This window comes from Hyaena hyaena, unplaced genomic scaffold (assembly GCF_003009895.1).
Source record: "Hyaena hyaena isolate Hyena2069 unplaced genomic scaffold, ASM300989v1 scaffold_104, whole genome shotgun sequence".
NCBI classification, from domain to species: Eukaryota; Metazoa; Chordata; class Mammalia; order Carnivora; family Hyaenidae; genus Hyaena; species Hyaena hyaena.
This window is the reverse complement of record NW_024080736.1, coordinates 171,116-196,346: the sequence shown is the minus strand read 5'-3', so window position 1 is coordinate 196,346 and position 25,231 is coordinate 171,116. Positions and strand designations below refer to the sequence as shown.

The window sequence follows — 25,231 nt, the reverse complement described above, 5'->3', positions numbered from 1 at the left end:
CAAAAGATGAACATCACTCCTTGCTTCCTTAACTTTATGTTCAGAATACACATGGGGAAATGTTTCTGCATCTCTCCTGCCCACTGAATGATGACTGAGTCATGTGTCCTCTCTGAAGTAAGATAGTAAATTCAAGCCTCATGAAAGGAATGTTAGGATGACTTCATGTTTTTTAAGTAGGGAAAGCTTCAAATTGTTTTTTAACTTTTTTTATGGCAACTTTCCAACATACACAAAAGTGGGGGGCAAATAGCATGTTGAACCCCCATCTACCCATCAGCCGGCTTTGCTGGTTTTCAGCAGTTTGCCAGGCCAACTTCTTCCAACCAGCATCTATAGTACAAATACTCTGCTTTTTTTTTCTTGTTAAAACTCCTCAGCGGGACAGAGCTTACTGCTAACGAGGTCCTTTCTGCATTTCACCCAGAAGAGGCTCACCCACTTCCTCATTTCATGACCACACACATAACCCAGAGTCCTCAAAATCAATGACTTTGAGGACCCCAATTTTATATTCATATAGGGCAGAACTTAATCCATTATTTTTGGTTTATGTGTGCTTTAAACCAGTTTCTTTAAATAAAAGAACTCTGTGCTCCTCAAGATTCCCACATGCTCTACATGGTTTCTGGGACAGAACCAAGGAAAGGGTCCATGTGCCCTTTGCCCCTCAATGTATGGCAGGCTCAGAAAAATGTGCCCATAGGCCTCGTGATGATTTGTGAAATGGAGGTAAGCATTTTGCCACGACCTGGCACACAGAATGAGGCAGAATACAAGCATAAAATGCATTACATTTCAAGTCCATGAGAACGGGTTTGAAAACTCTTAAAAAGCAGGAAGACATAGTCCTGTAGCGTGAGTTACAAAATGGTAAGAGTCCACTCTGCTGACAGTGTTTCCAGAAGTGAATAAGGAGAAGGGTAGCCTTTTCCTGTTGAGTCTGTTTTGACTAGAAAGTAGTTTTCCAAATTTTTCACAACTGAGGTTTTGGTAAAGATGGGGAAGTAGAGAGTTTGAGATTGTATTCTCTGGCGAGAGAGCACAAATATTCTGGGTGATGAGCTGAGGACAAATTCGCTTAGCTGGATGGCCTACTGAGAAAGGATGGTAAGTTCATAGTGGGCCCAGATGGATACCTGCCACCACCCCCACCTTTGGCGCTGGCTGAGAGGTTAGCTAAAGGCAAGGTCAGATCTCTGGGAAGACTTCTGGTCATTCATAAGACTTGTGTGCTGGGCTTACATAAGACTTGTATGTAGGCATTCAATGCCTTGTATGCTGGGAACATTCTGATTATCTATCTATCTACCTATCTACCTATATATCTATCATCTATCTATCCAGTCTCTGTACCCATTGTGGGGCTCAAACTCATGACTCCAAGATCGAGAGTCACATGCTCTACTGACTGAGCCCGCCAGGGGCTCCCATAGCCTTTTATCACTATAGCGCGGTACCTCTCCCTTCCAATGGATTTTTCCTTCATTAAATAACTTTTTAACCACTTTATAATTGAAATGAACTCTTTTGTTTCATCATCTCATGCTTGCTTAATTGCTTCAGAACTGCAGGAGAAACTGGCTTTTAATAAGACTGCACATGATTCCTTAATGCATGATTTTACAAGTTGAGTGGTTTGCTTTGAATCATGTTTATAATTTTTATGAAAATAGCACTGACTACAATACTCTGTCCCCCCCCCCCAAACCAATGGAAAAGCTCAAGGCTAACACAGGTGCCATTCAGAAGGCCCATAAGCTCCCAGCGCATCCCCTTCCCCTGCAAAGTCCATTGACATGTATAATCTTTCCGACTTCAGTTTGCTCTAATTATTTTCATATTTTAAACTAACAACCCAAATTACTTTATAGCGTGCTCCCTTTTAAAGTGCAGGGTACCCTCATTGTTCTTGCAAAGCTTATTATGCCATTTGCATTTTTCTTCTGGAATGCGTCCTTCTGTGTTCCCGGCGACCACAAAGCACCCCGAAAGTCGGCAAGTGTAGCTTCCTAGAGCAAGCTGCCTTACATGGCATTTCAAGGCAGGTTTAATTGGGAGAAGAGAACTGCCTTTTCGGGAATGATGTAAGTGAACATAGCAGAGTTGAGAGATGAGGAGTAGTTTTGCAGAATAAACTGTTTAAGTGTTCGAATTGGGTTGCTTTGTTTCATATTTGTGACCCGATGTCGGACATTCTGTTCTTTCATCATCATGGGCTTTTCTCAGGAATAAACTCCAAGTTTGATTTGTGTGTGTGTGTGTCAAATGTCAGATCTGAAGGCTTTTGAGTAAAGAAGCCACAACTTGCAAGAATGTTCTTGCTCGTTCTTATTGAGTAATTGCGGCCATTCTCACACAATCCTTATGTCAGATTCTGAGGTTGGACCTCTAATGGCCTAATAATGTTTTAGAATATGAGCCCAGAAACAGCTGCCAATGTAAACGGCCGTTTGCCTTTCATCTAGTACATTTAACTTTTTCTGAAAGTGGGATATTATTCGGTGACTTTTCAATTTTCGAAACTGATTTTTCAGCAGATAATAAAAGTAATTTCTGGACATAACTGCTTTCTCCGATTAACCTTAAAAAGATCACGTCTTACATCCTTAAACTAGGAGCACATGTGAGAAGTGGTACCTTTTTGAAAAGCAAATGGAATTTCACTTCCATTGTGATAACATTGATAAAATATGGCTGTCATAGGCTTCCCACTGCATCAAGTGTGGAGAAAGCATCAGATCTAATTCTTTTACCTGCCAGTTAGAAATTCTTTCAGCCATTGAGGTGCCTGGGTGGCTCAGTTGGTTGAGCGTTCGGCTTCGGCTCAGGTCATGATCTCATGGTTTGTGGGTTCGAGCCCCGCATCAGGCTTTATGCTGACAGCTAGCTCAGAGCCTGGAGCCTGTTTCAGATTCTGTGTCTCCCTCTCTCTCTGACCCTCGCCTGCTCATGCTGTCTCTCTCTCAGAAATAAATTTAAAAACATTAAAAAAAAAAAAAAAAGAAATGCTTTCAGATGCATAGCTGTGATGCTGACTTCTCGGTTGCCTCCTGACTCCCAAATTCTTACTGGCCCCCAACCCCCTTTCCCTCTGCAGCTGGCACCCAGTAGGCAGGTTTGTGAAACTTCTTCTACTTTCTTCCCCAAGGAAGTGTCCCATTTTCACCTGGTCTGAGACTCCTCTGCCCTGCTCAGAACCCCCTCCCCGCATGACTGATCCCCTCAGAAGTCCTGCCAGCGCCTTAAACTCAACTTGTCGGAAACCATCCTGCCCCTACTGCCCTGTCTCACTTCTGGTCCCTTTGGTAGCTCGTGGTCATTCAGCGTCAAAGCCTTGAGGTATCTCTGAGTCCCTCCTTCCCTGGATGCCCCATTCCTCATTCTACCCCGTACCCCACCCCACCCGCATCTCTGTGCCCACTGTCCTCTTTCACACCCTCGGGAAAGAATGCAAACAGTGCCCAATGCGGCCATGGAACGGAGGAAGCAAATTGGCTTCTGGCTTTGGCATTTGGGCGGTAACTAGGGACTGTGATGGAAACGGACTGAGGAGCATGGTGGGGGCGGCTGGCAGGTATGACGTGACATCAAGGGGGTGGAGAGGAGAACAGGGTGGGGGTCACTGCATGTGGCCACGCCCAGGGTCTGCTGGTGGAGGAGGAGGGCGATGAGGCAGGGAACAGTATTTTGTGTCAGACAAGGGAGGTGCACATCTCTTTTATTTTTTCTTCTGTGAAATAAAGAGAAAAATTAAAGAAAAGTCAAGGGCGAGTTGTATTTTTGATTGTGGCAGAAACCAGACAATATGTTATCACAAGGAACAGTAATATCATCTATGTCCATATATAATATGTGTCTAGTATATATGTTTGGAGGGTACAGTTGTATATTGTGTACTTCCAGAAACATGATGACCTTTAATGTGTTGTATTACGGATGTTTGGAAGCCCCGATGATTGTAGCACATTTCCTCAGGTATAGAGTTCAAATATTTATTAGCTCCTTCCACAAATGTGAATTCAGTGTCAAGTGTGTGCCAGGCGTCGAGTCGGCTTGGCAGTAGGCTCGCAGACCTGAAGAGGAGGGACCCTGAGCATCAGTTGCTCGCAGTCTTGCACAGACCCAGATGCTGATTCTCTTAAATGCCAGACGTGAGACAGATGAGAGCCCAGAGGCATCCAGCCTTCGCTCTCAGGATCCACACCATCGAGCAGAGCAGGTGAGACAGCTTCAAGGCAAAGAAAAAAGAAAACAGGCACTGAGGGAGAGAGGCAGCACCCGCAGCAAATGTATAGGATTTGAAATTAGTCCGTGTTTTAACATGCCAGGCCGGCTTCCTTAGTACCGGCCGCAGAGCGGGCTGTTTAACCTCATGGAGCCTCAGTTATGCGATCCGTAAGGTACATGAAGGAACCCTGCCACCCAGGATTGCGGTGAGGGCTAAAAATAAAACCCACGCAGTCGGTGATAGTTCCTGTTGTTATTGATGGCGGCAGTGGCATCAGCACGACACTGAGGCGTGGCGGGGGCTCGGCGTGGCCGGAGCCAGAAGACAGAGATCCCTGAATGCCCGGCTCAGGAGTGTGACTGTTTCTCAGGGATGCTGGAGCATCGTGCAAGCGTTTCAGCGGGGGACTGACAGAATTAGATCTCGGTTTAAGAAGATCACTCTGACAGCAGTCTGAGGGTGGATGGGAGAGCAGGAGAGACTGGGAACAGAAAAACGTGCAAACATTCTTCCGAAGACAGCAATCATTACTCTCCCCAGTGATGCCACAGGAGAAGCTGATAAGATCCTATTTATTGGTAGCTACCAAAGGAAAAAGAAATGCTACTTGATCAACAAGCATAGGAACAACTGTATTCACAGAACACAGTCACCAAATTATAAACAAGAATAGCTTCAAGCTCATTGGCAGACTCTGTTGAACTGTGACTTTAATAATCAGGTATAACATCAAAGAGCCCCTAAAGCTTTTCACCTCACCTTCCAACCCCTTTACTTTTTAAATTAGAGGTTCTTAGCCTGGGGTTCGCCCATAGATTGGCTTCAGGAAGTATGTGGGCTCCCTGAAGTCAAAGGCAAAATTATAAGCGTACTATTTCCATGTGGAGAGAGAGCACATAACATTCGTCAGATGCTGGCTGGCTGGATCTAGAACCCCAGAAGAGGTTAAGAACCACTGTGTATATCGGTATGTAGAGAAGAATGGCATTGCATTGAAAGAATTCTTATTTGTTTATTTATGTTAATGTTTATTCTTGAGAGAGAGACAGAGCATGAGCAGGGGAGGGGCAGAGAGAGAGGGAGACACAGAATCTGAAACAGGCTCCAGGCTCTGAGCTGTCAGCACAGAGCCCAATGCAGGGCTCAAACCCACGTACCATGAGATCATGACCTGAGCCAAAGTCGGATGCTTAACCGACTGAGCCACCCAGGTGCCCTGCATTGAAAGATTTCTTAATCGACACTGACTTAGACATTCTACCTGAACTTCAGACTCTTACACCAAGCTGCAACCCTGCGTCTTTGCTTGGATGTGTAACGGGCCTCCCAGACTTCATGCATCCCAGGCTCCCACATCCCTCTCTTAGCTTCCCCAACTGCATTCTTCTACCTGCTCAACCCAAAATCCTGGAGGTCTTTTTATTTTCATGCTCTGCACACACCGCTGGGGGCTGCCAATCTGTCTCCAAACCTATGAGGGATCTGACACTTCCCTCACCCCCAACTACCACCACCCACCACCCTTGTCCAGTTCCCCATCATCCTTCCCCAGTAGGTTTCCGTGGCCTCTCCCCTGCCTCCCTGCTTCTGCCCTTATCCTTCTGTCATCTGTTCGTCACAGCAACCAAAGCAGCACTTGCCCACAACCCTCCGGTAGCTTCCCCTTCTACCTCTGAAGAAAATCTAAAGTTCTTGGTTGCCCCCTGAGGCCCTGTGTCACCTGACGTAACTGGGCACCTATGACCTCCCTGATACTGTGGCTCCACTGTGCTCACTCTCCATGCTAGTCCTGGAGTTTTCTCACACATGCCCCATCAGGGCCTTTGCACGTGTGGTATCCCCTGCTGGGCAGTTTCTCCCTGCAGATAATCATATGACTTACTCTCTCTCCTCCTTCAGGTCTTTGCTCAAGCCTTCTTGGGCCGTCTGTTTAAAATTCCAACATCTTCAGGGCACCTGGGTGGCTCAGTCAGTTAAGCATCCGACTCTTGATTTCGGCTCAGGTCATGATCTCACGGTTCGTTGGGCTCTTCCCTGACGGTGCAAAGCCTGCTTAGGATTCTCTCTCCCCCTCTCTCTGACCCTCCCCTGCTCTCTCTCGCTCACTCTCTCAAAATAAATAAATAGTTTGAAAAATTGCAGCCTCTTTCCCAACCCCACTCCAGAATATCGTCCAACCCTGCTTTGTTTTTCATCTACACTTCTCACTGATATACTTATTGTTTGCTTATTGTCTACCCACAACATAAGCTTCATGAGAAGGATTTTTTTGGGTCTGTTTTCTTTTATTATTCTATCGAAAATACCTATTACAGTTCTTGACACATAACAGAAAGTCAGTTGTCTTCACTGAATGAATTTTACTTTAAGACCTTATTTGGCATCTTTGTAATTCTTAGGCCATGCATTTTGCTCGCTGTGACTTTCTATATATTATATCCGTAATTGGTCAGATGGTTTGAATGTATTCTGTTTCTTTTCTAATTCACCTCTTTACTTAAAATGGTAACTAATGCCATGATGATTATTGATCTTATGGTTTCTAAATGCCCCATGTTAACCTGAATCCTGTTTCTATCAGCCACTTGGCAACTGAAAGGGTTCCTCTCTGAATACTTTCTACAGGTTCCCTAAATTCCACACCAGCCTAATGACGTAAGAAAAGAAATTCCCTGGGGCCCCTGGGTGGCTCAGTTGGCTAAGCGGCCGACTTCGGCTCAGGTCATGATCTCACAATTTGTGAGTTCGAGCCCCACATCGGGCTCTGTACTGACAGCTCAGAGCCTGGAACCTGCTTCGGAATCTGCGTCTCCCTCCCTCTCTGCCTCCCTCCCCTGCTCACACTGTGTGTCTCTCTCTCAAAAAATAAGTAAAAAATTAAACCTTAAAAAAAAAGAAATTCCTTTGAGGTTACTATTAGTATCATTTTGAAAACTGTCATGTTGTCCAACATTACTATTCCTAGCTGCCGCAGGACTTTTCAGAGCTCAGCGTACCTTGAGGGTGTACCGATAGAGCCACTTAATTAGCAATAGCTTTAAGCTTTAGTGCGAGCTTTGGTTTTATGCTGGAAATGTAAGAGCCATTTTTAATTCAATGAACTGACACCTGCTCATGTGTCTGTTTTATGTTTGGAATCTGTTATGCTAGGAATTCCTAAAGCAAAAACTACACGGGCGTGACATTAAAAGTCTGGTTTTGTTTGCCTGGACTCTTTGCAACAACAGTAACGGACCAGAGCCGAGGCCTTTTTCATGCCAGTTCAGGTGGTAAAACTTCTTTTCAAGGATGCTAACTTTTAACGTTTCTGTGTTCTTCTTACATTGTTTCAGGCTTTGCAAGAGGAACTAGAAAACCGCTCTAACCAAGTACGATGCGCAGAGAAAAAACTGCAGCACAAGGAACTGGAATCGCAGGAGCAGGTACTCTCCCCACTTCTGCTTGGCCGGTTGGTTGCCTTCCTCTCTCCAGGCCAAGGGGCTCATATACTTCTGTTTCCACTCGGATGCTTTGGCTGCAGGTAACTGAGTACTCCACCCCTTGCTGGCATAAACAGCTTAGGGACTGATTACCTCACGAGACCGGCAGTCTGCAGGTAGGGCCAGGCTCTGCCTCTCTGCCATTCTCATGACTCTACCTCCTGCGATGGCTTCAGCCCCAAAGCAATCCAAGATGGCGACAGCAGCTGCCGTCATCCTGTGCAGACCTAGCAGTCTCCAGAGGTAGAAGGGGACTGTCTGCTTCCAGGGAGCCCTTGTGAAGAGTAAGAAGACCTATCCCAGAACCAGCCTCCGACACACAAACCTCCCTTCACGTCTCATTGGCCAGAACCGGTCACGTGCTCAGTCCGGCATGTCCAATCCCTGGCAAGAGAACGAAGGGAGCCCAAACTGGCCTAGACCCATCAGGATCACCTGCTGGTGAGGGACGAGGAGAGGAAGGATAACCTGAACCAGGGAGGGAGGAGTATGCAGCTAACGGTGCCCGCCATGTCACCGTCCCAACATATGCAGACGTTATCGTACTCACACAGATCAGGTTTTCTTTTGAACTTTAATTTTTGCCTTCTTTCCAGTATGTTAGTGAAATAAATCTAATATAGCCACAATATTCTGGCTGTGACAATAGCTAATGACCTATTCTGTGTTCAAATGACAGGATTATTTTCATCCAGTTCTTCTGGTTAGAATGAATTATTCTTTGTGGTAATTTTGGCAGTTTAAACTGAAAAGTCAACAGCGTATCGAGGCGCCTGGGTGGCTCAGTCGTTTAAGCAAGCATCCAACTCTTGATTTTGGCTCAGGTCATGACCTCACGGTTCATGGCAGGGAACCCTGCATTGGGCTCTGTGCTAATAATGCAGAGCCTGCTTGGGATTCTCTATCTCTCTGCCACTCTCCCCACACCACCACAAAAATAAACATTTTTAAAAGTCAGCAGTGTTTCAGTAGAGATCGCAAGTCTTAATAAAGCCTTTGATAATGCACTGTCCTCAGCCATCGGGGGTAGGATTGCTAACTTTCTTCTAAGTGACACCAGCACAGAAACTTCCCTAGGTATTGACAGATCTTCACACTTTGGTTGTTTCATAGAGACATTGGGTTAGAGAATTTTGACCTTATGGGAAGAGGAAGCACCAAAGGCTAATAGGGAAGTTTTTTCATCTTTGCAGATATTTACAAACAGGATCCGAGGTAGTGGTTTGCACAAAATGGCAAACGTAAGCATCTAATAGATGCCGAATATTAATACTTGGTGAATTGGCTTGACCTTCTGTAATTCCTTCCTACTCTCTAGCATATATCCTGTGTACCATACATATAGAGATGCATATATCATGTGTTATACAATGTGCATAAATATATATGGATATATATAAATTGCAGAGAGTCTATTGTACAGTCAATATCAGAACTGTAATATAGAACAATACTAGGGTGAAAAATTTAATAATGACTATGCCTTATCAAAGGCCTGTAAGATGACAGACACTGTCCAAGAAACATTACACTTATCAGTTCATTTGACATCATAGCCATATAAGACCAGTGTTTTTGTCACCATTTCGCAGACAGCACACTAAAACCCAGAGAGGTTGAATAACTTGTCCCAGCTCATAGAGCTCATGAATAGTAGAGGTAGATTCAAACCCAGATTTATCAGAATTCTGAACCGTGCTCTTTTTTAATTCATAAAAAGGCTGCACTTATGGTTCCAGACACGTGGTACTGTAGCCAATGCCCTTGACCCTCCACCGGCAGAGAACAGATTTGGCTGCAGAAGAAAACGCCTCCTCAGATGACACTTGTATCATGTAGTGGTTGGGGGGGCGGGCAGCATGGGTCTGCTTGTCCCTGAAGAGCAGCTGAGCTGCCCCTCCGGCCAGGACGCTTGTCACTAGACCAGCTGCTTAAAAGCCGGAAGTGGCGCTCCCTCCTGGGCTTCTCCGACTTGTGATAAAATACGACTTAAGGTAAAACTTTGTTGACATCACTCCAATTCATGGCAAAACTTCACACAGAAAATTCCATAATATACTGAGAGGAGGGAAATTAAGAAATCCCCAATGAACAATAGGGAAGGATTCAGGAACCATTTTCAGTCTTTTTTTATTGACTCCTTTTTGATCATCAAAGTTGCTTTCATCTTTGCAGTGACAATAGCTTTTTAGATTATTTCTTGCACTAACTCCTGATATCTTCTATGAGGGCTACAGTTTACCAAAGAAATGTCAGGAAATACCCATGGGGAAAACTGAATATTTCATAATCTTTGCAGCCATAAAAAAGTTGAGTTCTTTCCACAAGATCCTAGGGTGTAGCTGGAATTCAATGCCAATTATTTCAACGAAACCGAGGAGCAAATAATGGGCATGAATTCAATTCTGTTCATCTATATTTCATTTAATGTAACTTTTGTTTTATCCAAACTTGACCTTTGGCCCCCTTTCGATCTGTAACACTAATGGAAGGTGTCAAAAATAATTAGAAGTGTTGCCATGGACATTGTGTAGGGTTTGCTCCTGTGTGAGCTTTACTGAGGGTATTTCAGATGTCGAAATTGTTGTGTATGATTTGCCTTTATGCATCTGTCAGAGCAACTGCAGTAACAGTAGCCGGCCTGACATCAACCTATCAAACAATCAAAACAGCTTCTTGGAACTTTTCTGCTCTTTCTTTTCAACCAAATATTATTATCCCGATACTAGTTGCACAAAGAATCAAAATTGAAACTGGCAGAATTACAAAGGACAATTTCCTGGGCTTCCTTTTTTAACTTGCTTAAAAAAAAAGTTTAAACTGTTTCTGTTTTTCATTTAAGAAAAATTCCTGTGTTTTGAGTCTATAAAAACAAAAAATGAATGAGGCATTTTAAAAGTTATGTTTTTAATTAAAAACAAAAAGCTGCGTCGCATCAGGTCTTGCTGGGTGGTATTCTGGCTGCCCCTCCCCCAGCTTGCCTGGGTGCTGTCATCTCTCTCCTCACCCTGGGCTGGTCGGGCCACAGACTGACCAAACAAGGCTTGTCCATCCGAAGTTACAGAGGGTTAATCTGCTCCTGGTGCCCATTCAATGTGACTCACATAAAATTAGAAAATAGTAATTTTCTAAGTCAGCCCTGTAGAAGCATTCTCCCTGTAATCCATGAATAACAAGGCAATTTAAAAAGCATCATTATTTTTATCCATACCAGGAGTTCATAATTTCTAATTCTAGATTAGATCCGAGTGACAGTCCTATAATGGCAGCAAGGAAGGGGGGAATCAGAACTCTGAGTGAACTTCCTCAGGGTGCAAGGAAACTAAGTCACTGGGGAAAGAAGTGACTTCCCCGACATGGTAGCGACGGCCCCAGGGTAGGACTGCTCCCACCCGGGACATTATTATCCATTATATGGAGCACTGTGTAAAATGGGTAAATGCCACGTATCACTTAAGTTCAGATATGTGTAAAACCAAATCTCGTTTTTGTAAGCAAACGATATCTCATTATTTGCAAGGAGGCTAATTTGCTAGCCTGAGCCAAGATCGTTCAGTCTGAGGGGTTATAGAAAAGAGAGGGAAGAAAAGAAATAGTCTCAAATTTTACTTAGCATTTTTAACACCATACAAAGTATGTATTTATCACAAAGTCAGTAACCAATGTCAGCTAATAACATACTCGGGACAAAACACCTCCTTTGAACCTAGTATCTTAAGTTTTGAAAGTATGAGTAGCTTAGATTATGTCGTTCACTCAGTTTCTCAGAAGCTTACTTTAAATAAATTGGCGAGAAAAAAAAACAATCCTTAAGATCTAATAAATAAAATGCAGTGTTGCGTATTTTGCTTGCAGGGTCATACTTTTTTTTTTTTTTTTTTTTTGCATATTTCATTCTTTTGACAGACATATTGTGCCGGACAGTGATAGGCACTGAGAAGGAACAAAGATGAATAAGTTATGGTTCTTGTCCTCAGGGAGTTTATAGTCGTGTAGATCAGAAGACATATGTGGAAAATGGACTCCAAACATGGAATTTAGAGAAGGTTCTTTTTCTTCTAAATGGCACAGAGGCTTAGAATCACAAGATGTGGAAAGAACACACATTGGTACTGCTGTCCATAAGGAAGGAAGGAGGGAGACCTTCAGCTGGTAAAAAGTTAGGGTCCACCAACCCAGGCAGGGCTTAGAGCTTAGAGGCAGGCAGGGGCTTGGGGACCCTGTGGCCTTAAAGAGAACTGAGCCCTTGCTGAGAAGCTACGCTTCTGCCTGCCTTTCATGGAGCACCCGGGGCCCCACCTCATCTCCCTGCCTGGGGCTGCCCCTAGAGAGCGCCCTGGTTTTATGGCTAGCATTTTTGGGCAGCCAACTGGTTTAGCTCTTAGTCTTATCTGGTGTGTCACAAGTAGCCCATAAATTGTCTTAAAACATAAAGTGAAGGCAGTGGCATCTGGTGGCTCAGTTGGTTAAGCAACTGACTTCGGCTCAGGTCATGATCGTGCGTCAAGTCCCGCATCAGGCTCTGTGTGGACAGCTCAGAACCTGGAGCTTTCTTTGCATTCTGTGTCTCTCTTTGTCTCTGCCCCTCCTTCACTCACACTCTCAAAAACGAATAAACGTTTAAAAATATTTTTTAAATATATAGTAAAGGCAACCTACTGAATAGGAAAATATATGCAAATGATATATCCTATAATGGCTAACATCCAAAATATATAAAGAACTAACACAACTCAACACCAAAAAAACCCCAAGCAATCTGATTAAAAAATGGGCAGAGGACCTGAATAGACATTTTTCCAAAGAAGACATCCAGAAGGCCATCGCACATAAGAAAGGGTGCTCAACATCACTTATTATCAGTGAAATGAAAATCAAAACCACAATGAGATATCACCTTATGCCTGTCAGAATGGCTAAAATAAAAAAGACAAGAAATAACAAGTGTTGGCGAGGATGTGGAAAAGAAGGAATTCTCATCCACTGTTGGTGGGAATCTAAGTAGTTGGTACAACCACTGTGGAAAACAGTGTGGAGGTTCCTCAAAAAATTAAAAATAGAAACACCATATGATCCAGTAATTCCACTACTGAATATTTACCCAAATAAAACAAAAGCACTAATTCAAAAAGATAATATGCCCCTATTTTTATTGCAGTATTATTTACAGTACCCAAGATATGGAGGCAACCTAAGTGTCCATGAATAGAAGAATGGATAAGGAAATGTGGCATGCATATATATGTATATATAAAGAGAGAGAGAGAGAGAGAGTGAGGGTGTGGTGTGTCAGGGAAAGGAAATAATAAATTCTCTCTCTGTGTATGCATATGATGGAATATTAGACAGCCCTAAAAAGGAATGAGATCATGCCATTTGCAACAACATGGATGGATCTAGAGGGTATTACGCCCAGTGAAATAAGTCAGACTGAGACAAACAAATACCATATGATTTCAGTCATGTGGATTCTAAAAAAAAAAAAAACAAACAAAAACAAACGAATAAACAAATAAAAAGCAGAATCAGACCTATAAATACAGAGAACAAACCAATGTTTGCCAGAGGGAAGGGGGTGGAGGGATGGGCAAAACGGGTGAAGGAGACTGGTAGGTACAGCCTTCCAGCTATGGAATGAATGTCATGTGAATAAAAGGCACAGCATGAAGAATAGAGTAAATGATAATGTAATAGCGCTACATAGTAGCAGATGGAAGCTACGCTTTGCAGCGACATGGCATAACGTATACATTTGTTGAGTCTCTGTGTTGTACACCTGGAGCTAATGGAACATGGTGTGTCAGCTCTACTCAAATTAAGAAATTGAAAAAGTATTAAAAGGAACAAAAACAAATGAAATAATCAAATATATGTTATATATGAATTACATTATATAAAATATATGGTGTATTATATTATCTATAATGCATACTATATATTTATATAATCCAGTCACACTTAACATTTCAATCACAGCTTTGTAGCAGCCCACTTTAAAGTCTAGGCGCATCAATTAATTTAAGAGAAAACCTAGACAAGACAGTCTTAGATAATTGTGTGTGTTTGGGGAGTGAACAGAGAGTGTCCCAGAGACCTACACCAAGACAAAGAGGGGGAGAAGGAGAGGCTTCAAGGACAAATATGATCCAGTGGGGAAACTCTACTGGTTCTTATCACTATTTGTCATGTGCTCTTGAGCATATCACTTAAACCTTTAGGATATCGGCTTCTTAAAAAGTCAGGAATAGTACCTTCCCACAGGGTTGATGTGAACATCAACACGAGATAATGTGTTAGAAGTACTTCAAAAACTATAAAACATAATGCAGGTGAAATGTGTGTCATTATAATTAGCCATAGAGTCCAAGGGGACACATGAGCTGAAGGCATTAACAGGAAGGAAAGACATAGGGAACAGAATGGGGGAAGACGTGAGGCAGAACAGGTTCAGAAGGTTCAGGGGAAAGTGAATAATATCTTGGACACAGGGTGGCATCAGTGAAGGGGAAAATAAGACCAGAAACTTAGCTTCATTCATTTCATCCATTAAAAACAAAGAACAAGCCTGTGTTGGGGTGCCTGGGTGGCTTAGTCGGTTAAGTGTCCGACTTTTGCTTAGGTCATGATCTCGTGGTTCGTGGGTTCGAGCCCCGCATCAGGCTCTGTGCTGACTGCCAGCTCAGAGCCTGGAGCCTATTTCAGAGTCTGTATCTCCCTCTCTCTCTGACCCTCCCCTGCTCACGCTGTCTGTCTCTCTTTCTCTCTCTCTCTCCTAGAAATAAATAAAAATATTTTAAAAATTTAAAAAAATTTAAAAAAAAAAAAAGAAGGACAAGCCTGTGTTGTTATCTATTCTTGACCAAGCACTGTGCCAGGTGTTAGGAACATTGGTGGCCAATCTTGGATCCCAGGCTAAGAAGTTCAGTCATTGGTCAGAAAGCAGTTGTCAGCCATTGAGGATTTTTGTCCTTTCGCTGAGTAGTGTTACATGATTGCATTCTTACTTTAGAAAGATTAACCTGGTGGCAGCAGATGAGATGAACAAAAGATGAATTCAGAAGGTATCGCACTAAGATTCACATCATGAGACATTAGAAATCAGGAGGGCCTGAACTGGATATTATCAAAGGGAGTAGAAAGAAAGAGTAGATGTGAAGACTTGCTTGAAATTCACAGAACACAAAGACAGAGAGAGCAAAAGAAAGGAATAATACCAAGTTTTTCACTGATAAGCTGATGTCTTGTCCACTAGATGTTGAGTCTGAGAGGCTAGCTGTGGGATGTTCACTTGGGAACGTGTACTTGAAATTCTGAACTATAACACAAGGTAATATATTCATCCTTATATTCAGCATCCAGCCCAGGGCTGGGCCCATGTAGTACGCGGTGAATTCATGAAAAGACGACAGAAAGGGGGGAGAGAGGATTAGCAGCATCACCTGCCTCAGGAAGTCTGAGAATGAAGAGTTCCAAAAGCCACTGCACCTGAGTAGTGATTCCAAATCTTTTGCATTGCACCCCCGAACATTTGCTAAGTAGATACTTTCTAAACATATTCTTGTCTAGGCTTCTGCTTAAATAAATATTCTTCTATAATTGTCTTCAGGGGTGAGTGGGATCATTGAGCATTCTCATGGCTTATCTGTGGCCCTCAGAAGGGGTCGTAGGTTGGGGAAGACCAAGAGAAAGCAAAATGCCGGCACCCTACCCTTACAGCTCACCTTTCCTCGTTTTTTTTCTCAATAATTTTTTCCAGCTTTATTGAGTGTAATTAACAAATGAAATTGTATATATTTAAAATGTACAAGGTGATGATTTGATGCACATTGTGAAATGATTGCCATAAGTAGGTTAATTAACACTTCTGGGACCTCACATAGTTACCCGTGTGTGTGTGTGTGTGTGTGTGTGTGTGTGTGTGTGTGTGTGTGTGTGTGTAGTGTGGGCTTAAGATCTACTCTCCTGGCAGATTTCAAGTAGACACCACCGCCTTATTAATGACAGTCATCCTGCTATGCAGAAGGTCCAAAACTATCTTACAACTGCAGGTCTTCACCCTTTACCCAGCTTCCATGACTCCCCCACTCTCCAGCCCCAAGCAGCCACCATCCCACTCTGTTTCCGTGAGTTTGCCTTTTTTTCCATTTTTTGTTTTAAATCCACAGAGGGGTGAGACCGTCTAACTTCTCTGGCTTATTTCTCTCAGCCTAATGTCCTCCAGGTTCATCCAGGTCACAGACGCCATGCGACCCACCTTTCTGCTCTTCTCTAAACCAGGCTAGACTTCCCTTTTGAGTCTCTTCCTCAAGATGCCCTCAGAAGGCCAAAGCAGGAAAGATATCAGCAAAGTCCCTTATTTTCTCTACAGATAAACTTAACACTCTGCAGCTTCCCTCCGAGGTTCCTGGGTTCAAGAATAAAATCAGATCCCTTTAGTATCAGTGGCTTTTGGGTAATGTGATACATCTCCGAAAGTGCCTTACCTCCTTCTGTAATGTTTACACCATTACAGCTACTACCATTTGCATTCCTGAAGAATTTATTTGCCTCCCACAAAGCCCAGTGATCTACCCGGGGAGTAACATAGATATTAGGAGAAGCAACATCAATATATTTAAAGCCTTCATTGGGTAGCACTGCTTATCTTTAAACTACCTCAGTCATCATCAAGAGGAACTAACAAATCTATAGAGTCATAGGCAGCCTTACAGAGGAAGACACTATGTAGACAGAAAATCAATTAAGCAATAATCGTGACAATTGTTAAAAGGAAGAATTGGTCTTTTGCAGATTTCCAAGCCTTTCATTTCTGTTTTCCATAATGGATTTTTTAAACTTTCCAGTCTTAGCTGCTGTTGGCTAACTCATCTGCAGTGAAATCTATTTAAAAAGTACTAACAGCGCAAAACTATGTTTTATCCCAAAGCACATTATGAAAACAGGAATAATAATTGCAACAGAAATATAATTCAAAGACTTTTATTGACTTTTCATGTTTAATGGTTATTAACTGGCTTGTTTCAAGTAATTTTAATAACCACAGTTTATTTACAAAATTCAGACTAATTCTTTTGTTCCCATGCCAACAAAATACATTTGTTCCCAGACAGCTGGTATGATGCATCCTTCTGAAATTTGTGCTGTTATGAGGGACAGAACCACATTTAATTTTGGCCGCATCTTGCTCTCAATGAGAGTTTATTTGAATACTTGCCTCTGTTTTCTGAAAAACACTTAAGCACAGTGTCAGGGACATGAGTATTTTCATTAAAATAGACATCTCATCAAAATATTCCTTATACATCAGTTATCGTAGTAGGTTTTAGCAGCAAAGCAAGTCAACACTTGTACACAAAAGCTCCATTACAAACTGAGCACCATGACCGCAACACCATCATTTTAAAAAACAGCTTCTCTGGGATGACTGTGCTCTGCATTTCATCATTGCTTTCTTGAGATTCCGTTTGTTTTTAACTTCACTGGGCTCCTTGTGCTGGGAGGGGCGGGGCGGGGGGGGGAGGGGAGGCATGTTTTTTAATCCTGTGCTTTGCGGATTTATCAAATCCAAGTGTCAGCAAAGCACCCACTGCATTATTGCAGGTGTTCCAGGCAGAAGTGGCTCTTTGTCCAGGCAGTGACCACGGGGTTGGGGGGTGGGGGGCGATGAGGACCGGGCTGAGGGCCACAAAGGGGCTGCGTGGGGCTCTGACCTGGGGCTGCCGGCTTCAAAGCCTGGCTGTATCTGCCTGAGACCGGGTCTCATCTTTCACTCCTGTAATGAAGTAATGTGATCATACATTCTCACTTCTTTGGGTTTGGTTTTTTGGGGTTTTTAGGTAGGTTAGGCTTTATTTTTAGTGGGGTTTTTAAATTATTTTTTTATTCCAAAAAATGGCTTCCTCCAAGCCAGTAAATGACAGAGGCACTTTAAAAACCAAGAACCAAAGCTTAAAACCAAGTTTTCTTCTATACCACCTTTTTATTTGTTTTTGCTTTAATTTTTTTTAATGTTTATTTATTTTTGAGAGAGAGAGAGAGAGCATGAGCAGGAGAGGGGCAGAGAGAGGTGGAGACACAGAATCCAAAGCAGGCTCCAGGCTCTGAGTTGTCCACAAGGAGCCTGACACAGGTCTCAAACTCACAAACTGTGAGATGATAGATAATCTTAGACGAAGTCAGACACTTAACCAACTGAGCCACCCAGGTGGCATAGGGGGCACCTATGGGTGCTTATCATAAGCATTAACCCGAATAATGGAGTACAGTCTCCCAGGAAGAGAAAAAGGAGAGTATATCCCTGAGCAATGTCGTGTGAAGGCTCACTTTTCTGTCAGCTTCTAGCACTGAATTCATGGAATTGAGTGAAGAGCTGGAAAGAAGTAAAAGAGAGAAACACAGAGATGGTAAAAGAGGGTAGCAATATGAGTCAACATGGCTACAGGGAGAAATGTTTGATGACTATTTACTGTGCCTGTCACATTCAGAGAAGTTATCAAATATTCTGATGCCATTTATTTGCAATTCCTTTTCTGCTTTGGCCCAGCCAGAAAAGATCTCCTTCCTGTTTTGAAAGGGGCTATTTTGAGGTAGAAGCGATTGAAATTGCTTATTGTCAAACAAATAACAGAGCATAGGTATTTTAGACATATCAGTCGCATATCTGTTTAAATTGGAAATAAGGACAGAAAGGTGATATTTTTATACAAAGGAAAATTCAGAAATTTAAAGGGCTCTTTGAACATACTTTACATGTAGGTAACCTTTTGGATTTCTATACAGAACTAGAGAACAGTTCCAATTGAAAAAAATACTGTCATAAAATGTTCAAGTGCAAAGAATGAGCTCTTGAATCAAATAGAGAAATTAAAACTAGTGAAGAATATAGCACCATTAGCATTATTGGAATTTTGCAAAATATGACCCCTTTTTTAAAAAACATTTTTTTAGTTTATTTAATTATTTTGAGAGAGAGAGAGAGAGCACAAGTGGGGTAGGGGCGGAGAGAAAGGGAGAGAGAATTCCAAGGAGGCTCCACACTGTCTGTGCAGAGCCTAACATGGGGCTCAAAACCATGAACCGTGAGATCATGACCTGAGCCGAGGTCAAGAGTTGGATGCTTAACCGACTGAGCCCCTGATCCCCACCCCCATTTTTTTTAACAGACAACCTAATTCCTCCTCAGCTCTCAGCATATAGACATGACATAGAAATCTTGCTGGCTTCTAGCAGCTTCTGTTATTATAATAAAGGAGAACACCATTTAAAGATCCATTTTTGGCTTTGTATGCAAGATATACACTCAAGTTTATTGAAAAGGGGTGAGAAGTAAGAATAGAAGCCCTCTGTCAGGAGATTTTCTAATTTTAATTAAGAAATAAAGGAGGGTTGGGGCACCTGGGCGGTTCAGTTAGTTAAGCACCCATCTTTGACTCAGGTCATAATTTCTCAATTTGTGAGTTTGAGCCCACATCCAGCTCTGTGCTGACAGCCTGGAGCCTGCTTCAGGTTCTGTGTCACCCTCTCTCTTTGCCCCTCCCCTGCTTGCACTCTATCTGTCTCTCTCTCTTTCTCAAAAATAAAAATTAAAAGAAGTAAAGGAGGGTTTGCACTATGTTGGCCACAACAGACTTAATGTCGGCGGGGTCGGCGGGGCTCTTCCCAGCTCAGGCAGGCAGCAAGGCTGGTGGAGAAGAAAGGGCCCAGGTGTCAGGCTTCGGTACGAGTGCTGGTTCTTATAAGCAGTAGCATCAGAAAGATCTGACCGGTGGTGTGTCAGGCCTGGCAACCTTCCCCCCCCCCCCCCCATAGAACCAGAGCAGCAATTTATCTTGTTTTTCTACCCTTCAGCTTTAAGATTTTATGTGAATGAATGCCTATGCAGAAAGAATGGGCAAGAATTGGAAACTTAGACTGAATGATTCCAAATGCTTCATTCAGCTCATGAGATTTTGAAGTGTTGCTTGACTTGATAAACAGAGGAAGGTAAATCAGATGGTAAATCAGAACATGCCATGGTAACTAAATGACAGTTCAGATTGAACTCTTTTCCTAAACTCCTAAGTGATACATACATTCAACATTTCAATTTAATTCAACAAATATTCCTGAGCACCTGCTATATATCACGCCCACCTTGACCTTGATAGACATCAGTGAGCAAACAAAAATCCTTGATCTTGTGAAGATTACATTTTAGTGATAGGTTCTCATAGGCTTTTGCATTTCTCTATAAATTTTATACTCAGCATGTCAATGTCTAATAACTCTCCCAGTCCATGAACATAGTATATCCCTCCACTTTATTTAAACATTCTTTAATTTTTGTTACGTTTTTATCATCTTATGTAAAGATGTCTTACACATCTTATGTAAGATTTATTCCTACTTATTTTACATATTATGATGCTGTTTAAGATGGTATTACTTTTAAACTTTTGTTTTCTCACAGTTTGTTCCTGGTATGTAGAAATGAAGTTGACTTCTGTGTATATTCTCTTTACCATATTAAGATAGTTATTTTCTATTCTTACAAAGATTCTTTTTTTCTCTTTTAAATTGTAAGTGGATGCTTCTTAGATGCCTTTTTTTCCCCATCTTTTGAGATAGTCATGTGAATTTTGTCCTTCATTCTGCTAATAAGTGAACTTCATAGATAAGTTTTATAACATTGAATCATCAGTGTTGAGTTTCTGGAATAAGCCCTTTTGAATCATGATGTCTTATCCCATTTTATCTTTTGCTGGATTTTGGTTTGCCAGTTTTGGTTTAGGAATTTTACATCTGTGTTTATGAGTAAGATTAGCTTATCCTTTTATTATAATCTTCTTACTAGATTTTGGTATCAAAGTTTCTGGCCTCATAAAACAAACTGGAGTGTCCTGTATCTATTTTCTGGAAGAGTTTGTGAAATGCTGATGTTATTTCATCCTTAAAATGGTAGCTGAAGCCATTGGAGCTTAGAGTTTTCTTTGTTGGAAGATTTTCAATTAATCATGTATATACTTTCTTTTGTGCTTATAGTATCAGATTTTCTATTTTAATGTCTGCCTAATTCTCTCTTCTCTTTCTGAGACTATAATTATATGTATATTAGCCCTTCTAACTTTGTTCCCTATGTTCTGTATGTATTCTGGATTTTTTTTTTAATCCAGCTTCTAGTTCACTGATTCTTTCCTTAACTCTCTTTAATCTGCTGTTAAAAACATTCTTAATTTTGGTTATTATATTTTCCAGAGCTAGAATTTCTACTTAGTTTCTTTCTGGTTTCCTAGCCTGTACTGAAGTTCACAACTGTTTTTCTTATTTTGTTCAACATATTTATCTTGGTTCTTGTAAAGTCTAAGTCTGATCATCATTATGTGGAATTCACATGGATCTTATTTTATTGTCTTTGTTTCTCTTGGCTTTTGGTCATATTGTCTTGCTTTCTTGTGAGCCTGGCTATTTTTGATTGAGAGCCAGATATTTTCTATAGAACTTTATAGAAATAATTTGCGTCCTCGAATGATGATAATTTCTTCCAGAGAGAATTTACATTTGCTTCTGGGTAGGCAGGTAATAGCACTTGCTATCCTGAATAACCTTAATCCATTTTCAGGGATTGAGATGATTTGAACCTAGACTTGAGTTTTAGAGAGGGCTGGTGTATTTCCAATTCATGCCTTCTCATGGGGTGTAGATCTTTGGGATCCACCCAAAACATGAGATTTTACCAGGCACTCCCCTTTAGTAAGACTGGACTGCAGTTTGTGCCTCTGTGGGGTTTTTTGTGAGGCTGTTAAAAGATCTTTTCAGCTTCTCAGCTTCTCACCAACCACTCTAGATTTGGCAAAGGCCACTACATAAAAATGTTCCCAAATGCCAGACTTACAAGCTCTCGTGATATCTATCATTTCCAGGATCTTGGTCCTATAATTCTTCCCTGCCTTGTTAGTTCCCTAATATTTTGAAACAGACTTGGGTAGAGAATTATGTAAGTGTCCATTATAGAAGTGGAAATCCAGAATTTGCATTTCTGTGAGTTGTTTAATCACATTCATTGCTGATTTGTTCTATTGATTTGTTTCTCTAATCTGACCTATAGAAATTAATTTTCTTACATATTCTGTATATTAGTAGTTTGGTAAATAAGTTGCAAATACTTTGAGTTGCTTATCTTTTCATAATGTTTTATTCAATATTTTAAATTTCTGAGAACATTATTTTTCATTCTTTGTTTGCCTAGGAAGGTCTTCCCTACCCCAAGATTATAAAATATATTCTCTTTGATTATCTTCTAGTACCTTTAAAGCTTTGTTTTGTGTATTTTACTCTTTATTCTACCTCAAATGTATTCTTATATACCGTGTAGTGTAAGGATTGCAATATTCAGAATGTTTCCCCTAAGAGATCCATTCTCTAATCCCTGGAATCTGTATATTACATGGCAAAAGAAATTTTGTAAATGTAGTTAGAGTTACCAATCACTGACTTCAAAATGGAAGTAGGGCCAATCGAAACATATGACCACTTAAGAGAGAACTTTCTCTGGCTGGAGGCAAAAGAGATGTGGCAGAGAGGGAGGTCAGAGAGACTTGAAGTGTGAGAAAGACCCAGTGTACCACTGCTGATTAAAATTGGAGGGGGCAATATAAGGTGGCCTTCAGGGGCTCAGAGATGCTCCCAGTGACAACAGACATGGCAAGGAGGGGGACGCCAGCCCTTACAGCGGCAAGGCACTGAATTCTGCCCCAAACCTGAATGAGCTCACAAACAAATGCTCCCCCAGAGCCTCCAGATGAGAGTCTAGGCTGGCCAACACCATGATTTTGGCCTTGAGGTACCAGAGCAGAGGAACCAGGTGAGTTTCATCAGACTTCTGCCCTATGGAACTGTGAGAGAATGAATTTGCATAGTTTCAAACTGCTAAATTTATCGCAGTTTGTTATAGCAACAATAGAAAGCTAATACAGGGATCTTACCTTATTAGTTTTATTTCTAAATAGATAGCCAGTTATTGATGCCATTTAGTGACCGAGATATTCTTTCCCCCATTTATTTGAAATGCTACCTTTGTCAAAAATCAAATTTTCCACATATGCACGGATTTCTGTGGGACTTTGTATTCTTTTCCTGTTCACCCATTAGTTGCGCCAGGAAGACTCATTTTTATGGTGCTAAAGAGCTACGGTGCCCAGGTTCAAATCCCAGCTCTGCCACTTCGATTTACTTGCATGGGGCTTCAAGCGAGTTACTTTACTTTCATGCCTCAGTTCTCTGATCCTGTAAGTGGATTAATAATAATAGCACCCACCTCCGAAAATTGTGGGAATTGTCAGTTATTACAAGTAACACCTGTAGAAAGTACTGGGAACGTGGTACATATGATCTCTAGGGAAGGACTCCCCTTGTGCTCTTTTTAGAATTGCCTTAGTTATGCTTCAGCATTTACACTTTCACGTGAATCTTAAAATAATCTTGCCATTTTCCATTTTGTAAAATCTCTGTGATTGGTTGGGTGGAATTGCACTGAGGTTGTAAGTTAGGAAGAACAACCATCTTTGGAGTACTGAGTCTGCTCATTCAGGAACTTTCCATCTCTTTGCATTTCGTTATGTCTTTTGTGGCTTCCAGGACAATTGAAATTTACCTTTTTATGGAAGTGGTACATTTCTCATTAAATTTACTCCCAGGTATATTATGGCATTTTGTTTCCCTTTTGTGGATTTTCCCCCTATAGTCTCCAAACAATTACTCATGTTGAGGAAACTGTTCATATGTGCTGTTTGTATGTACCCAGCCAACCAGAAGTATCCTCAACCTTAATTCTACTGAATTTTCAGTTGATTTCTTCAATTTATGTAAGTAGGCCATTATATTGTTCCTAACAGATAATTTTGTGTCTTCCTTTCCATCTTTCACCACCTGTATTTGATTTTGTTGTTGCACAGGCGAGGCCTCTAGTTCAGCCTTGGGGAGCAGCAGTGACTATTTGTCCTTGTCTTTGACTCATTTAAAAAATTTTTTTTAATGTTTATTTAGTTTTGAAGGAGAGAGGGACAGAGCATGAGTGGGGGAGGGGCAGAGAGAGAGGGAGACACAGAATCGAAAGCAGGCTCCAGGCTCTGGGCTGTCAGCTCAGAGCCCATCACAGGACTCGAACCCACGGATGCCAGATTGTGACCTGAGTCAAAGTCGGACGCTCAACCGACAGAGCCACTCAGCTGTCCCGTCTTTGACTCATTTTTAATGAGAATGCTTCTTAGGTCTCAATTGTTTTGGCTTCTGAGGGTTTCTGATAGTTACTCTTTGCTGGGTTGAGACTCATGACCTTCATTATAATTACCCATGTCAGTATTTTGTCCTTCCCATTAGGCTAAGACTCCTTTAATGGCCAAGTATAGATGAGGGTAGGAACACATGCACACACACATGTGTGTATATAAACATATACCTAAGTTGTGTGTCTGTGTGTGTGATAGATACATCTGCTGCATAGTCAGCTTTCACCATGGAGAAGACAGTTAGTTGGTGCGGGGCACTTGTGCTAATTAGATGCACAGAAAGCATCCGAGGTCTCCCGTGCACGTGAGATAGTAGCACGACTGCCTTCCGACTTCTCCTTCCGTCCGCCACAGGCGACTGCTCTGTCCACCCCTATTACACCCATGGGCTCTCTTACACACCATGCAAGACCCTCACTGCCAGGTGTAGCTTCCCCCTCTTGCGCAGTCAGAGGGGACTTCTGCCCTGACTGCACATTCCCTCTCAACTCTAGAGCCCTTAGACTACAGTCGGGGGGAGGAGTGTCTGTCTTCCAGGATGCCCCCCTGGGGTCTGGCCTTCCGAAGCCTGGCCCACTGACTGCTGTTCTCCCTTTTGCCACCTGCTTACAGGCTTGCTCTTTTTTTTTTAATGTTTATTCCAATTTTAGAGACAGAGCATGAGTGGGGGAGGGGCAGAGAGAGAGGGAGACACAGAATCCGAAGCAGGCTCCAGGCTCTGAGCTAGCTGTCAGCACAGACCCTGACGCAGGGCTTGAACTCACAAACCGTGAGATCATGACCTGAGCCAAAGTCGGAGGCTTAACCAACTGAGCCACCCAGTTGCCCCAAAGTCTTGCCCTTTTTAACCAGCTGCCTGCTATTTGCTGTACGCTCCTCCGCATGGCCAGACAACCTCAAAGAACATCTAAGAAATGCCTTTCCCTTTAGAAGTAGTAGTATAGCTCTCTTTACATGTTTGTATGTTAATATATCTGTTATATTCATTATTTCTTTATACTAGTAAGTCATTCTTTCAAGGAGGGTAACATACGCTAATTCCCCCATCATTTACATTGAGCTTAATCTTGGTACCTCCCTGCCAGCCACAGCATCCACACAGGGCTTTACAGAGACTGAGTATTCAACTGCTTGATCGGTGGATATATGAATAATACATTCCACAAATTTTTGGACTGATTTGGCTGACTATCTGATTTATTATTCTAAAGTAGTGTCTACTTAGTTTGCATTAATCTTTAAAACCGCTAAAGTTTGGC

At 42.0% G+C, this 25,231-nt stretch overlaps 1 protein-coding gene across 3 annotated transcripts in view; it reads left to right on the top strand.

Annotated features, from left to right (window-relative positions):
• CEP112 (centrosomal protein 112) overlaps positions 1-25,231 on the top strand; it is a 421,494-nt gene that overhangs the window by 369,261 nt on the left and 27,002 nt on the right. For all 3 annotated transcript variants that reach the window (XM_039236017.1, XM_039236016.1, XM_039236018.1), the window contains one exon: positions 7,564-7,653. In XM_039236017.1, the coding sequence (XP_039091948.1) occupies positions 7,564-7,653 (90 nt within the window). The remainder of the gene's footprint in view (positions 1-7,563; positions 7,654-25,231) is intronic.